Source organism: Manis javanica, chromosome 2, assembly GCF_040802235.1.
Source record: "Manis javanica isolate MJ-LG chromosome 2, MJ_LKY, whole genome shotgun sequence".
Lineage (NCBI taxonomy): Eukaryota > Metazoa > Chordata > Mammalia > Pholidota > Manidae > Manis > Manis javanica.
Window position 1 is genome coordinate 114,800,971 of NC_133157.1, and position 17,949 is coordinate 114,818,919.

At 37.8% G+C, this 17,949-nt stretch overlaps 1 protein-coding gene across 1 annotated transcript in view; it reads left to right on the top strand.

The window, feature by feature from the left end:
• The window catches only part of TMEM236 (transmembrane protein 236), a 52,384-nt gene that overhangs the window by 14,740 nt on the left and 19,695 nt on the right, over positions 1-17,949 (top strand). Inside the window, exons 2-5 of the mRNA XM_037000795.2 lie at positions 751-856; positions 1,605-1,883; positions 12,688-12,760; positions 16,502-16,643. Coding sequence (XP_036856690.1) covers positions 1,627-1,883; positions 12,688-12,760; positions 16,502-16,643 — 472 coding nt within the window. The 5' untranslated portion in view covers positions 751-856; positions 1,605-1,626. The remainder of the gene's footprint in view (positions 1-750; positions 857-1,604; positions 1,884-12,687; positions 12,761-16,501; positions 16,644-17,949) is intronic.

Below are 17,949 nucleotides of genomic sequence, written 5' to 3' on the forward strand. Positions count from 1 at the left end.
TCATATAAAATAATCAGTCAGCTGAAGAAACTGGCTGAATTCTCCTGTAGTGGGAGGGCAGGAGGTGTTAATCCTCAGAGCCATCACCAGAATCGTAGATGCATCTGGAGCGCGGCAGGGCCCCTTCTGCAGAGGACCTGGGGGATAGGTGCCTAGAGTAGCATTGGCTTGCTTTAGTGTGGCAGCAGGCACAGGGGAGGCCACCTATAGAAGCAGGCTCGTGGCAGGGATTCAGTCTGTGTCTCGCTGCAGTGCTCTCTCCAGCATGGCACCTTCACTGGGGTAGCCGAGCTCTCAGCCCCTGCCACAGCTCCTTTGTGGTGTCCAGCTGGCTTCCTTGCCTTCAGGTTGATGCAGCTCCTGTCCTGCAAACCAGCATTCACTCTTCTTTCCAGTGGTCAAATGACATCTCTGTTCAGAAAATGTGCTTTTCCACTGCCCCCAACCCCACTCTACCCTCTACAAACCTGCCCCAAACACACACCCCAGTCCTGGAACATTCACATTCTGACCCCAGCTAATTCTCCTGCCACCACCTTCCCTGATTTCCTGCCCTGCCGCACCTGACTCATTACAGCTCCAGCCTCCTTACTTCCTTTTTCTGCTTAAAATGTCACTAACATCCGTCATCCGTTCTCCTCTTCCTTATCTTTCCCTCCCCTTCCCACAGCCCAAAGAGGAAGTTCTCCTCTGTGTTACCATAGCATTGAGGTTATACTTCTGAGTTCAGTTATTCTTTGTTATTTACAGATTTGTTTCCTCCATTGGACTGAGAGCATTTCAGGGCAGGAACCTGCTGTCACTTATTCATCTTCACACACCAACACCCCAGCACCTAGCAAAGTGCTCATTGCAGGTACTCAAAGTGGTTTTTGAAGGAAGGATATTCATGGAGGCAATTGTTGTCTTTTAAATATTTGATAAGCTTTTGGACTAGATATAGATAACTCTTAGTATTAATCCTGATAACAGGTTTCTGATATGACCATGTTTGTTTCCTGACCAACAAAATAAACGTTAAATCTGTGTTACATAGCAATTAATGTGCAGGAACAAATACATATTTCAAGCACCAGGAAGAAGTTTGGTTAGGAAATTGGCGGAGTGAATCCAAACTCCCCTTTCAAGCACTTGGAAGAAAAATGAGGGATAGTTTTCCAAAATGAAGATGCAGGTTTTGGATATCTGTTTTTGCCTGAATTTGCTTAGATATAAAAATAGGACATGGAATTTACTCTATTCTTCCCCTTTAACTCAAAATTATATTATTCCAATAGCTCTACGTAACAAGTGTTAAATTTTACATAAACGTTTTTTTGTGCTCAGATTAGCAGTAAAGGCTACTTTAAAAGGCCTGCTTTTATCATTGCTCCAAAGCATGTTCTGAAGTTTATTTGACTTATCATAACAGATGGGCAGACACATTAGGTGACCACTTCCACAGCTGCTGTTTCTTTAAGAGACCTCGGTTGTTAAGTTGGGAGATCATTGAACCATATGAGGGTCAATAAAAGAATAAAAAGCCACTGGTTAGTTATATGAGTACAAGGAACTTGATCCTACTTCAGTTATCTATGTCCATATTCTGCTCATAATCCAAGCAGGAGCAGCTTGCATGCACTCGGGATGGCTTCTGGAAAACTAATCAAATTTCTGGTTTTTGAGCTTCTTGAATTTGCTGCTTTCTCCATTCCCACGCTTGTGATTGTGGAGCAGTTTGCCACTGCCTATCAAAGTACAAGGAATAAAGATGAGAAAATGCACTATTGGCTAATTGTTTCCTGTTCAATTGCTTACGTGGCTTCAGTGACTCTATTGATTTGGGTTCCCATGAAAGTTCTGTTAAAAAAGAAACGTCATCTTTACAAAAAAATTAAAGGATGGTAAGTAAAATAATTGTCTAACAGTAAATCCCTGTGATACTTTCAGAGATTCTTTTTCATGTACTATGTGTTAGGATGTGAGCATAGCATAAATGTATATAATGTGAGATTAATGAGAAATAATTACCACCATTTCTATAAATGCAGTGTTATTATGGTATGTTCCATATTTTTTGTAGGGTCATTTCTACAGACTGATATTAACAAATTACATGTATTCATAAGATTGTAGTTAGCATGAGTCCATGATACCCTGAGTAGTAAATGTTGGACCAAATTCCTCTGTCCACTAAACTGCGTAAAGTTATCACAGTTAATTTACAGAAGTCATAATATCAATTATAACATATAATTTTATACTTTTGTGTATAAACCAGAAGTTGTCTGTTTTAAAATGTTTACATTGCATTGTTTTGCAGGTCTAAGGCATTAGATCATTAACCAACTGAGATTTAAGCAACAAGCTCCTTACCTTTAAAAAATATATACTATGTTAGCAAATTCTATTACCATGGTGGGGGAGAAGTACTTTAATAATAATACAAGTATTTTAAATAAATTAAGATTTAATGTTGATTTAAATGACAGTTTAGCTAATGACTGTATTGATCCATGTCGAGATACTGAGAACAAATAATCTCTGATACTAATGTATTTTTCCTCTTAGATCTTCAGGTCTGATTCTTGCTTATCTGGGATTTCTTTCATTTCTTTGATAAATTAATCTTTCTCTCATACTGTTCTTGTAAAGTTGAACAACATAGAACACATTTGAAAAGCGAGGAGCTGGGAATTTTAACATAAGCAAGGGCAAAAATGTAAAAATTATAGAAATAGCAATATAGCTAGAAATACCGTTAAGAGGATGCAGGAATGGAGAGCTAAAGCACACTTTAGGTACTGACTGGGGGTGTAGCTCCATAAACCTCGCCACAGGACTTTTAGTTCCCTGAGGGTAGAGCTCTTGAGGGGTTTCTGGAAATGACTTCTTTGGCACTGCTTTTACCAGTAGTATGTAGGGATTTTCTAAACCATGACCCAAAACCTGAGGATCACCTAAGGGGCGGGTCTGGAGCTGAGCTGGGCTCTCCATCTCTTGCACCCACTTGGATTTGCTTTGACTGTGTAAGACTCAAGGCTGGGTTAGGGAGCTTTGAGGGAATGGTGGAAAATCCACATGACTGCAGCAGTAAACCAATGGCAAGCTGGTCCACGCCATCCCTGGAAGCTGCTCTTTGATATTTTTTTTTGCATTGGTTCAAATGCCTAAGTTCTGAATATCATTCTGGCAGCAAAACTTCCTTATCACTTACCATCATCATCATCATCAAGCTATAATTGCTTCCTTAATGATCACTTGTATGCTGACAAATGTATAGATGAATTTCATTTCACTCTTTACCACCTCGTGAAGTAGACATTTTCAAGTTTATTATTCCCAAGAGAAAGCTAATGATAAGAGAGTCACACAACTTTACCAACCAGTTAACTAATGAGTAGAAGGCCCAGACTTTGGACCTAGGTCCATCTGATTCTGTAGTTGGTACTTCCAACAACTACCCTAAACTGCCCCTTTGAAATAAGAGGTTCCAATCTCCTGAGGTATTTGAGAGGGAGGAAGAGGGTAGTCTTTCTTTCCTACTCACTCCCCCCAGCCCTGAGCACATGTTTCCTCTGAGCCATGACATGTCAGGAATCCTGGGCAGTGAGGACTTTAAAAGACACCAACATTTTGGCCTACATTTTGCCTTTGTCCTGGGCTGTTAAAACAATGACATCATTCAGTGATTTCTTCTGGAAAGTGCCCTTCTGGCCTTTAGTTTCTGTTTGTGGGTGTGGCTGGCCACAAGAGTTTTAAATAATTTTAGATATAGGACAGGTTATCTATAATTTCAGTGAAACTGAAACTTTTTCCTCAAGGCCTCATTCATGAGCACTATCATATTGTTATCTCTTACTGACCCTAAAGAAAAGAAATAGTTACTGAGCAGTATTATAGAAGCTTTACACATTCTGTCCTATTATACTTAGACTTTATAACCAGAGAGGTGTGTGCTAGTATTCTTAGTTTATAGATGAAGAAATAGAAACTTGACAAAATGATTAACTTGGTCAAGTGACGAAACTCTTAAGTGGTGGAGTTGGGATTTGTGAGCCCAGATCCATCTGATTCTGTGCTGTTTTCTCTATGGCATGCAGCTTTTCTTTTATTCTTTCTGACTTTGACTGCCAGGTGTTGTTTGCATGAAAATTACAACCCTTTATTGTTATAAAGATATATTTTCTCCAAAGATAGATGTTTGGATATTATATATGATTCCCAAAGATGTGTATTTGGATATTTTAATATATGTGGGACTATAGAGTATGTCATGTATCTTAATTGCTAGATGAAGATGGTGCAAAAACAATGCTACTATAAAAAGTCCAGATTGAAAGTATGAGTTATTATTGAAGAACACTTAGATGAGTAGTTGTCTATGTGAAATTTCATAGATCCTTAGCATTCACAGATGCACTGTTGATGAGCCTGTTTGAGAACCTCCCTGTAGGTCTGTCCACTTGACATCGTTAGCCTTGTGAGGCTGGTATTCAGCAGAGAGCAAGCCATTGGCTAGTGAAGGTGTGCCCTGGCATTACAGCTGAGGGATGCAGACCTGAGTTCAAATTATAGCTTCGACACTGGCTGTGAGACATTGTATGAGCTATTTAAATTCTTTGAATTTTAGTTTTCCCGTGAGCAACACAAGGACACCCTAGTTTCTTCATTAGAGTGTTGTTTTAAGGAACTGAATAAGATTACACATATAAAGGTCCAAGCACAATGCCTGGCACATAGTATGAACTCATTGAATATTAGTATAATTACCTCAGGCTGAACTTAATTATTTCCATTTAAAACATGATGTTTAATCTTCAGAATGACTCTGAGGAGTGGTAGAAGTGAGGATAAAACTTGGTAACACTGGAAAAAATTATGAATAATACTCTTCAAGTTTGGAGACTCTTGTAGGCCTCTTATATCCTTTGAGAATAATGAGGGCCAGTACAGTGACATCATGAATATCTTGTAAACTATCTTGCATATTCACAGTTTCATTTTCATTTATGTTTCATTTTTTCACTTGACCTGTGTAGCAGTGTTGTGAAATTGACCAAGAGGTTCTGATTCCCATTTTGTAAGGCAGGAAACAATGTCAGAGAGCTTAAGACATACACACTAAATCAACGGTAGAGCCTGAACTTTAGTCCAACACACTTTCCTTTACTCTTGTTAAACACTTTAAGAAGTTCCTTTTTTAGGGATGCCTGTTGTAATTCATATTGGACTAGGGAGATGGTTTGAAGAAAGAAGAAAAGCTATTTATATACATATCAAATTGTATATCCCAGTAAATAAGATAAATCTTTTCTGGGATGTCAGTGAATATGTAAAACCATTGAGCTGCAAGGCTAGCCTGAAGGTGGAGCAGATTTCGATGAAGAGGGCACTTGGGGCAAAATGAGGACTTGTGCAGATTCCTGGACTGCCTTGGGACCCAGAACTATGTTTCAGGAATTCTCTTGGCTCTTTCAGAGTACAATTACTTTAGACCATAACATGTCAGGAACACTGGGCTGTGCTGAATTTGAAAGATACCAACATGTTGGCCCATATTTTACCTTGCTTAAGTCCTTAACGTATTTGATGAGATTTTGCTGTTGATTTGTTTGAGGTAGTGGTAGTAATGGTAATAGTTATAGTTGTAGTAAAAGAAGAACAAATATTCATTGAGCAGTTACTATGTACCAAGCATAGTTGTAAACATTGCCTGTGTTTAGATTATTCTCTAATATTTATAGTTAACAGTGTATATGGTGCCCACTTTACAGATGAGGAAATTGAGGCACAGAAGTTTAAAGACCACATAACCAGTTGAATAATGGAGCCAACACTGACCCCAGGGTGTTTGTTTCCAGAGCCTGGTGTCTTGAGCACCTTACTGTTACAGCAGCACACACAAGTGATGTGTATACACTAACACCTGGGACCTGCTGGACAGGCTGGCCAGCAGGAGAGAAACAGAGATAGCTCTTATCAGCTCCTCAGAGGTCACTGGTAAGTGACCATGAACTGAACACTGGTGCTGAACAGTTACTTCTTCCCAGAGCACTCCCTTTTCTGTCAGTGCATCTGTCATCTTCCTGTATACTCTGGCAATAATTCTGTGGTACTTGACTACAGGCTTTCTCTTCCTTGCCCCAACATATCCAGAAAATCAGCAAGAGCATATTTACTTTTGCTTTTCTCTTCTGCCTATGTAACAAGTCACCAGATCCCACTAATTCTTCCCCTTTTGTCTCTTGCATTAGCTGCTTGTTCTCCATGACTCTTTTCCTCACCCCAGTTAGGCTATCCTTTCTAGGGTCAGTGTACAGCGGCATGGTTCCCCAATTTTCATATATCCACTTCTAGTATCAGACCATTTTTTTCTGATTGTTTTGTTCAAGAAAGCATGAAGAACATTTTACTAACTAATGCAGGGGTCTGGCAACCTTCACCAGCTGGCATCCATGTCCTTTCCTTCTCTCCCACTCCATTTCCCTCTCAGTTCTTGTAGGCACAGTCTTGAAAATTGTTTTCTGCACCTTTCCCACCCTTAAAAATCCCCTTTTGCCCTTACTTTTACAATTCAGTGTTGGCATTATACCACAGAGTCCAAAAGCTGGAAGGTACCTCAGAGTTCTACTACACTCTCTCTCCTAGTGCAGATAGACCGTCTACCTCTGATTTTAAAGGGAATTCACTATCTTTTGTATCTCTAGTTATGAGAACTGTCTTTCTTATTTCATTATATTGAAATAAAATATGCCACCACATAACTTACTCCCCATTTTCTTCGTAGACTTCATGTCCTCCCTTTATATGCCAGTGAATTTGGCCATGGTCAAGAACTCTACACATTGCCTCCTGATTTCCCCTTTTTACGGCTTTTCAAGCAGCTCATTGGCTCATGATATAAACTGCCACTTGTGTGATGACAATTCCCACAGTTGTGTCTTCAGAGCTGACTTCTCTGAGCTCACTGTTTATGTTAAAGCTTTTCAAATACTTGAAGATAGCCACACCACTCGGCCAAATCAGCCATACCCCATCCAATCTGCTAAGTCTTCTCCAGAGTCCAGGTTTCATCAGTTATTCTTGTCCTGTCATCTCTGGACCTGTTTCTCTTTTGGACATCTCCTTGGGATGCTGGCTGGCTTGTCCATGTCTGGGGGGAACTCACTGATACCCTGCTGTCCCATTGGTGCAGCTGCTGACTTCAGCTCTTGATGTGATATATTGACTTCATTTGCAACCGTGTCACTTGTTCCATAACTGAATTCATGTTTGACTAAAACTCCTGGAAAAACTTGTTCTCATCTTGAGCTTGGGCCACTCCCATGAGCCTAGAAGCACCTGACAGTCAGAGTGTATCTGATATGACTTTCTATTCTTAGAACAGAGTACTGTACACACATTTAACAACAGTTTAGGTGAATGGATGAATACTTGAACTATTTTTTTAAATCTGAATTCAGTGATTCACTCTTATTTCTATTAAATATCATGTTGGTTTTAGCCATATTTTTAATCACTTGCAGTCCTCTAAATTCTGATTGTGTCCCTATTAATGCTAGCTGTCCCACCTGATATTGTGTCATCTGAAAATGAGATAAGCATATCTACCTCATATCCCCAGAGTTACGAATAAATGTGTTAGATGGCACAGTTTTACTAGAAATCCTCCAGGTTGGCAGTGATTCACTAATCCACTCCTAGGGTTTGTTAGAATAGCTGTGAATTCACCTATCTGAATTTCCTTCCAGTTCCCATTTCTCATTCATGCATTCCCTCTTCAATAAACATGTATTAAATAGCCATTGACTCTCTGACAGACCTGTCCACATGTGCACATCGGGAACACTAGTCTTACCATATCCTAGGACACCCTTGCATTCAAGATGGTCCATTCTCTGACTTCTATCTGTGTCTCCAAACTACTTCTTCACACAGATTCTTCATTCTAATCTACACGGTTCCCAGGCTACCATCAAGGAAAACCTGACTATATTATGTATTATCTCCTTCCTCAGGGCTATTGTAGTCCACTGTGGAGACTGCACAGTAAGTTACACAAGAAAATAATCTGAAACTAATTTAAAACTACATGCACTAAATCACAGAATACCACATGATCCACCACAAGTCCTTGATTAGCCTAGAGAAGAAAGTCATCACAGTTTAGCACTAAGAGTAGGGAAGGTGCCCTTTTGATTCATCCTTCCTACCCACCTATCTCAGCCCATTAGGGGACACACAGAGCTCTGCTGGTGGTGCTCTGATGTAGTCTTTCATCTGGAAATCACACGTCTACAAATCCTCTTCAGCCAATCTGTACTTTGGTTGCAATCTTGTGTTAGTTTCAGCATGAGTACACCTTCCAAGTATCTGATATTTCTAACCTAAATTCTTTACTCAATGTATTAGTTTCCTAGGACTGTTGTTACAAAGTACCACAGACTTGGTGGTTTAAACAACAGAAATTTATTGTCTCACAGTTCTGGAGGTCAAAAGTCCGAGATCAGATTGTAGCAGGGTTGGCTCCTTCTTAGGGCCGTGAGGCAGGCTCTTTCCTCCAGGCCTCTCTCCCAGCTTCTGCTGTTTGGCTGGTACGCTTTGGCACCCCTTGGCTTACAGACACATCGCCCTGATCTCTGCCTTCATCTTCACGTGGCACTCTCTTTGTCCCCTCATAGAGTTTTCCTTTTGTTCATGCCTGTCTCTAAATTTTCCCTTTTTATAAGGACACCAGTCATGTTGGATTAGGGGCCGCCCCAATGATCTCATTTTAATTACCTCTGGAAAGATTTCCGAATACAGTTCATTCTGAGGTACTAGAGTTGGGATTTCACCACGTCTCTTTTGGGGGACATAATTCAACCCATAATCTTCCCTGTGTCTCCCCCAGTCCACAATTCATGTTCTTTCCACATACAAAATAGATTCACTCCATCCCAGCATCTCCAAAAGTTTTACTCATTCCAGCATCAACTCTAAATCTAAATCTCAAAGTCCCAAAACTCATCATCTAACTCATCCAAATCAGTTATGGGGGAGAGATGGGCTATTCATCAGAGGGCACATCTGTAAACCTGCACAACCAGGCATTGAGTTATTTGTTTCCAAAATATAATGGGAGACTAGCAGAGGATATTCCCATTCCCAAAGGGAGAAATTGGAAGGAAAAACGGAGTCATGGGTCGCAAGCAAGTCTGAAACCCAGCAGGACGAATTTCATTAGATTTTAAGGCTTGGGAATAATCCTGTGTCTGGATGCTGTGTCCTGAAGGATGTCACCATCAGGGTGGGGGTGCCATCCCTTCCCTTGGTCCTGAGCAACAGCCCTGCCTTCTGGGTCTGAGAAGAAAACCTCTACCCTTGGTGGCAGAGACAGTGGCAGCCTCTCTGGCCTCTGAAGCATTATCAGACTTATTCTTCCCTTTTCTTGAAGAATAATATGTGTCCACAGCCAAGTAGCTCCATCAGCCCATTTCCTGCTGATTAAATCCCAGAAGTCTGACTGCCTCCCTTCATTTTGCCCCATTTCTGTCCCCCGTCAGTTCAAGCTGGCAGTGTTTCTGCTGAGATGTCTTATTGGATTCACACACCACACCCTTAATATTCACTCTAGCACGTGTTCTCATTTTTTACAATATGGATACACTGATAGTTTTCCAAATCTTCCAGTTCTGGTTCCTTTTTGCTAACAATTCCTTCCTCAATTTATCTCTCTCCTCTTGCATTTTACTATAATCAGCAGGGAGAAACGAAGCAATGCCTTCAACACTTTGCTTAGAAATCTCAGCTGAGTTCATCACTTGTAAGTTCTACTTTCTACCTAACAGAGCACAGTTCAGCCAAGTTCTCTGCCACTTTATAAAAAGGATCACCTTTCCTTAGTTTCCAATAACACAGTTCTTATTTCTGTCTGGGATGTCACCAAGAAACACCTTTAACATTCATATTTCTAGCAACATTCTGTTCATGACAATGCATGTGTTCTCAAAGGCAATAGTGGCTTTCCCTACAGCTGTCTGCTTTTCTGTCTGAGCTCTCACCAGAACATCTTTCCACTAACAGTCTCTCCTAGGCAATCTAGCCTTTTCTAGCATGTGTCTTCAAACTTTTCCAAACTCTACCCGCTACCCAATGCCAAAGCCACTTCCACATTTTTAGGTACTTGTTACAGAAGTACCTCACTTCCCTATAGCAAGATCTGTATTAATTTCCTAGAACTGCTGTAACAAACTACTTCTAACTGGGTGGATTAAACAACAGAAATGTATTGTCTGCCAGGCTGGCAGCTGGAAACCTGAGATCCAGGTGTTGGTGGGATCGGCTCCTCCTGGGGGCTCTGAGGGAGAACCTGCGTAGGCCTCTCTTCTGGCTCCTGGCGGGGTGTTGACATTCTTTGGCCTCCCTTGGCTTACAGCTGTGTCACCCTGACTAGTCTCTGCCTTCATCTTCCCATGGCATGGCTTCTTCCTTTGTTTCTTCACATTACCTTCCCTCTGTACATATCTTTCTCCAAATGTTCCCTTTTTATAAGGACATCAGTCATGTTGGATTAAGGCCCATCTTAATGACCTCATTTTAACTTCTTACCTCTGGAAAGACCCCATTTCCAAACAAGGTTCTATTATGAGGTAGGTTTTGGGGATTAGAACTTCAACATGTCTTTTTGTGGGAACATAATTCAACCCTTAAGACTGATGAATTATAAGCATGTGCTAGCAGTAAGTCAAGATTTTCAAACGCGAATTATCATTTCTGTTAAATACAACACAGACTTGGACTGGTATCAATTTATAATTCTTCTATCCATTCATTTGGTATTTATTGAATCCCTACTATGTGCCAGACATTCTCTAGCATCCTGAGGTTCTTGGACTTGAATGAGAAACAAGTGACATCTTTATTTTCACTAGCCTCTAATTGAAAGCTACATTCCTTACATTTTGAATGTTACAAATCACATTAGCAGGACCTGTAACTGTATTTAAATCTTTAATACCACATATCAAAGATCTTTCCATATCACATTATAAGTGTTACAGATACTTCAGAATATGGTTTATGATCTTCATTATCTTGAAATTATGGGTGAGTACAATTTCTACTTTATCTTGAGTACTCCAAAGAAAATAAAAAGGCAGTGTATTCATAGATAGACACATATATTATTATATCAAAACTTTAAAAGAATTTGGATAACTATTTTAGTGCAACTGCTTTGTTTTGTAAATCTATGTATTTTATTTTATGCTATTAAAAATTCTGTTCTTTGAAGGGTCCATAGGATTTACCTTATTATATGTGTTTCTATGTAAAAAAACTGTTGGATTCTCTCAAATAACTAAGAATTAAGAGTAATCCTTGGAGTACTCATCCTTTAGAGGTCAAGCTGAGAAAAGGACTCTATGAATGCTCTAGCCAGTTGTGCAATGCTGGGTGTTACAGGAATCTGGATCTGGGCTCAGAAGAAGAGGAAAAGCTACCAATTTAAAATCCTATAATATCTCTGGTTTTAGCAGGTAGTACTGAGTCTGGCTATGAGAAAGGGGCTATCATGCCCCCTAACTTATGTCTACACCTAGAACATCTAAGATGGGTGTGGGATTGAGAGGAGCATGACAGGACTGATAAATTCTTTGTTACTTCAAAGAGTCCAATACTTTTTGTACTTAGAAATACATTATCATATAAATGTAATTAATATAATATGTATTTAAGGAAAGGGGAGGTAAATATTTCTTTATAGAAAAGCTTTGAGCATATTTGTCTTCCCATAAATTTATGATGCTAAACATACATTTGAATTCTTCCTGTCATAAGGTAGACTATTATATACATATTATATATCAATAACTATTTGACTGATTGATCATGAAATGTATAAGTAGTGGTCCAAAAACGGTTTAAAAATTGATTTATATATATGATTTTTTGGTGTAAGTAAAAAATACTCAAGTGTCTCCACTTAAAGGCATAGTAAGTAATAGTATGCCATCTCTAAATGTGTTTTTTGAAAAATCAATTTTACAACATAGGGCGTCATATAAATTGAGAAAGTCATGCTATTCTTTTTTTCAGTTGGTCAACAGAGACTGAGCTCTTGGACAGAAGTCCAATTAATGAATTTTGGAAATATTGAACATCATTTGTCTTGTGCTGTGACACTTTTAGTAGTCTATGCTTTGCTAAGGATAGTTGATGCTTGAACAATGCAGGGTTTAGGGGTGGTAACCCCATGCAGTTGAAAATTCCCTTATAATTTTGGCCCCCCAAAAGTTAACTACTTATAGTCTATCATTGACCAGACACCTCACCAATAATATAAACAGTTGATTAATACATACTGTGCATGTTACATGTATTATATACTGTATTATTAAAATAAAGTAATCTAAATAATTTTTTTTCAAATTGTCACAAATTTCCAAAAGATTTTTGAAAAAATTTGGGTATATGTGGACCCATGCAGGGGTTCAAGGGTCAGCTGTATTTGGAAAACTCTCAACCTTTGTTCTAGAAAAGCATTCTTGTTGTTGCATGTGTTCCCCTTTGCCATACTCAAACATTTAGGAAATGGAAATAGGGAAGCAGTAGCTTCTTAGAAAAACTATAGATGAATGAACAGGAACTGCAAAATTAGCAAAATGTAGTAGAACTGTTGATCTTGTACATTACTGCTTTTGCTTATTTTTTCTCTTTTGCTAGGAGACCTGTTCTTATGATGTGTGTGGTACTTACCACACTTCCCAGCTTCAGCTTTTCAATAGCAGTGACTGAGGTATGGCATTTTTAATTTCTTCTGCTGCAAGATTTTGAGTTTTTAAACTTACCTCTATACCTGGAATTTGACAGAGCAGTGTGCCAAACAATATTCTGGAAGTTTATTTTATCTGTTCTTTTTCTAAGTTGCAACATACATATTTAAAGCACTAAGATCATTGTCACCTCTGTAGTTGTGGAGGAAGGTGTGTCTAGCATTCAGGTTGAAAAAATTGCTTCTGTGTTTATGTGTGTGAGACAGGGATAGGTTATTTCAAACAAAATAACAGAAAATCAAGGAATTTGAAAGTAGATCCACATTTTCTTCTTCTAACATGATGTTTTTCACAAGTGTCCTCACTTCAAAATGTAATAAAATAATATCTAAGAGAACAACCACTGACACTCTAATAAGACCTTTGATAATATATCCATTGACAAATGATTCACACATGATATATATTTGAAAATATATGTTTAGACTACATGCAGCTTCAAAAGGACTCTGATGTCTGTGGGAGAGGATTATTATAGGCAGAATTTTCAGGCTGTAAAAACTTTATTGTCCAAGAAGCTCAAAGAAGGATGCCCTTCTAATCTTATAATTTGCAAGGGGCTGTGAATAGATAGAATTTTTATTTCTCCAATGTGCACAACTAAAATTACTTTGTAATATTTCACTTATACGTTAAGTAGATATTCACTGAGTGCATCTTGCATGTTAGGCACTGTGTTAGGTACCAGGATAGAGCACTCTGGAAATCTGACCTTCAATAATTATTTATTGACAGTAGAGAGATAAACAAGCAGGCAGATTAGGTATGATATGTGTTTTGAGAGAGGTAATGTACAATATCATTAGATATAATTGTTAGAATAGGTCCTAGTTGCTATATTAGGACTATATAAGAATGCATAGAATAACCTTGAGAGGCCCCACAGATATACTTTGCATCAAACTGCAGCACATGAATACTTTAATCGAGAGTTATCATTTTCTCCTCCCTCTTCCCCAAAGACCTTGTAAAGTACTGGGGAGATTCCCAAGTTATTAAAAAAATGCAGTTTACAACCTTTCAAAGAAAATTACTATAATAAAAAGATGGTGTATCTGTGGCTTTATCACCTTTTTTTGGTTCTTTCCCATTATGTCTGACCCACTTACATATTTTTCTTTCCTACTTTTAACTTTTCACTGAAGTGTAACACATAGACAGAAAAGTGCACAAAACATAAAATACACAATATTAATGGAATACCACAAAGCAGATCCATGTGTAAACACTACTCAGGTCAAAAAATAAAACTTTGCCAAGTCCCTAAAAGCCACACCCATGCTTCTTACCATGACTACATTTCCCACCTCCCCAAAGGTAACTTCTACCTTAACTTCTAATACCGTACATTAGTTTGTCTGCTTTTAAAACTTCTATAATCTATCTATGTAATTTGTATCTGGCTTCTTTTATTCAAACGTGTGGTTTATCTATGTTTTTGTATTCAACTCTAGTTTATTTTCATTCTTATAGAATAGTTCATTTTATGAATACATCACAATTTATCAGTTCTACCTCTTGATAGCCAGTTTGGTTGGTTCTAGCTTTGGCTATTACAAATAATACTGCTGTGAATATCCTTGAACTTGTCCCTTGATGTACATATGCAAGCATTTCAGTTGGTTAAACATGTAGAAGTAGAATTGATGGGTCACAAATTATCCAAATGTTCAACTGTAACTGATAGAATCCGGACCTGAGTACCACCTTTCGAATAAGCCCCACCCACCATCACAGAGAGACCTAGGTGTCATCTTACCTAGGCTACAAGTATTCTCCAGAGGACATGTAAGCAAGCCACAAGCCCATCTTTCCCCTGACCCCTCCCCTCAAAGAGCCCACCAAAAACCCTGGCCGTAAAAAGCCTCTTGACCTGTTAGAGACCCCTTTTCCTTTGTTCTGCTGGCCAGGACAGAGGGGTCCTTCTCAGGTTCAGCAATAAACCTTCTTGGACTGTTGAGTGTTCACATCCCCTCTTTTTTCTTTCATCTATCCCCTCTTTTCTTTCACCTATTCCCTCTATCCCTTTCAGTAACAGAAAATGGCAGTTTTCCAAGGAGATTATACTATTTTAGAGTTACACGAGCAGAGAATAAGCATTCCTGCTGCTCCATAACCTCACCAGAACTTGCATTATAAGTCTTTTTGTTTTAGCCATTCCAGTGCCTATATTCTTGAATCTCATTGTACTTTAAATTGCATTTCCCCAATAATTAATGAGACTGAGCATATTTTCATCTTACCCATTTTTTCTATTGTGTTGCCTTTTAAAAATTGATTTGATAAAGTTACATATAAGTAATACAGATTTTACCCTCTGTTGAATATGTGTATTGCCCATATTTTCATACTTGGTGACTTAAAACTCTTGATGATATCTTTCAATGAAGAGAAGTTCTTAAATTAAAATTAGTTGTTTATCAATTTCCTTTATGAATAGTGCTCTTGGTAACTTCTCTGAGAAGATTTTTGTCACATTGTGAATCTGAACAAAGACCTGAAGGTATTCTGTATTATATTTTGGAGACTGTATTGTTTTACCATTCTCTTCTAGGTGCCCACTCCAACTGGAATTAGTTTTCATATATGTTGTACAGTAGGGAGTCAACTTTTATTATTTTTGTCTGAAAGTAACATCCAATGGACTGAGCACCATTTATTACAATCTGTCTTGCCACTTCCTGGCAGTGCCACTTTTGTTATACATGAGGTGTGTGTGTATATATATATATATATATATATATGTATGGTCTATTTCTGAGCTTTCTGTTCCATCCTATTCCTTAAATTTCTATTCCTGTGCCAGCACTGCATTAACTTAATTCTTGTAGATTTATGGTAGCTTTTTATATCCAGAAGAGTAAATCTAAAGTTTCTTTTTTCTTCTGGAGTGTTTTGCCCTTTGTGTTCCTATATAAATTTTAGAGTCAGCTTGTCATTTTCTACAAAAACTTGGAATTTTTATTGAGGTAGCATCAAATGATATCATTTTTTGAAATCTCATTTTCTCTTTGTTGTTAGTCTATAGAAATAATTTATCCATTTTAGAGGGTTTTCTCTATATACAATCATTTATTCTATGCATAATTATATTTTGTTTTTCTTTTCTTTTCAACACTAATACTCTTTCTTTCTTTCTCTTGCCTTATTATACTGTCTGGGACTTGTGCTACAATGCTGAATAGAAATAATTATGGTGGCATCTTTGGTTCCTGATCTCAAAGGGACAGCTCTGAACATATCATGATTAATATGGTGCTTGCCATGGTTTTTTTTTTGTAGATACCTTAATCAGATGAAGGAAGTTTCCCAAGCCTATCTGGGTTTACCTGAGCTCTCCCTAGACTCCAATGCTTGTTCCCCTAGCTATCAGAGCTGAGAACACCCAGAGGCTTTGCTTAGCAGTAGTGTTGCAAGGACTTGAGCATTCCACACTTACCAGGAATGTGCTGTGTTATTTTTGCATGTATTTACCAACGTCTGTCTTTAACTGAAAGCTCTTCCAGGGACATGAATCCTTATCACATCTTTAGAAATGGTTCAAAACCTTGTGGTCCTGAACACTTGAGAACCTGAAAGACAAGCTTCTAGTCCTCTAGTAAATGTGTTTGTAATTCACTTAGCACTGCTTTCAGACTGTTAAAATAATTTTGAACAAAGAAAGCGCAAAGATGTAATGCTTCTAAATGGTTTTTTGAAAACAGATTCAAAAGGATATGAATGGTTCTCTTGCTGTCTTACCTGATACCTTACCTGACCTGCCAGTTTCCCTGGTTGTGACTTCCTTGATCATGGTTGATATTATTGAAAAACTCAGGATATATCCTCTTAGAGGGAAGCAAAAGAGTAAGTACTCTTTTAAATATAAATTTTTAGAAGTTTGACATATTATTCACTTTTTCTGTCACCCTAATTGTTTAATGATACCTTTCCTTAGAGCTAATGTTACAATTAGAAGATTACAAATGAAGATATCTAAATATGATTATCTTTAAATCTACTTTGATAGATATACAGTTATTATTTGCTTTATGATAATATGAATAATAAATGAATAAAGTTATTAATGAATAAATATTTAATATGAAAACCTTAATGTTTATTCTAGCAAGAAAATTATCTAAGTAAACTATTATAGATTTGTATTTTTAGGAACTTTCTTAAAACCTTAAGTTTAGGTAAATAAATACATAGTTTATTTTGGATAACTTTGATACAGCAGTTAATGTGACTACTGCAATTAAGTCCTTGAGAATTATATGTTTTAAATTGTGGATTGTCAAAAATTAAAGATCACATAAATGCTGCATTCTTCCAAAGGGATCAATCAAAACTACATAGAGGTTGTTGGTCTTTAAAAAAAGGTATTTTATTAATCAAAAATATTTTGTTTGGTCAGTTCATGAATTCCCACAGCTTTCATTTAATTTCACGTGTTTATCATGTATCTGTGTTTAAAGTACTTGCAATATTTGGATGCTACAAGTATTGTATGGCTAAAATTTTGTATTTGAAATGGGTAAGTTTTATCTAATCACTTCCTCCTGGGTGGTTGGGGTAAATTGAGTGACTCATAGGAGAATGTTTTAGAGTAATAGGGATGACTATTATAGCTTGGAAGGAAGGACCAGGGAATCATTTTTGGGTCATGAAACACCACCCTTCCTGTCACTTTTGCTCCTCGTTTTGAAAAGCAAAACTGTGTTGGAGACCACCAGGAAACCTAAGACTCTGAGATTCACATTTTGCACTGTGTCCTGTGAGGGAAATGATATACTGTTGTGTTTAATCTAACACAGATGGCAAGTAGATAAAATGGCAGCCAGCGGCCAACTGCTGAGAAAAAGATACTCCCAACTGACAACTGTGCCCCAGAGTCAAGTTTATTTAACTTAAACTGAAGAGAGTTGGGGATCACCAAACCCTTTGCTACTTCTCTAGACTCCTTAGTGACATAGACCTCTTTTGAAATTGGACTGTTTTTAACAACCCTGTATTTTCCATGTTAATGTGAACTTTCTGTCCAACTTTTTAGTGAAGTTCTCTTTTAAAAAAATGCACATTATATTTTTGGGAATAAGTTATTGGCATCTTATATTTTAAGCGATGAGTTGTATTTTTAAAGGGAAATATTCCCTGTATCCAAAGTGAT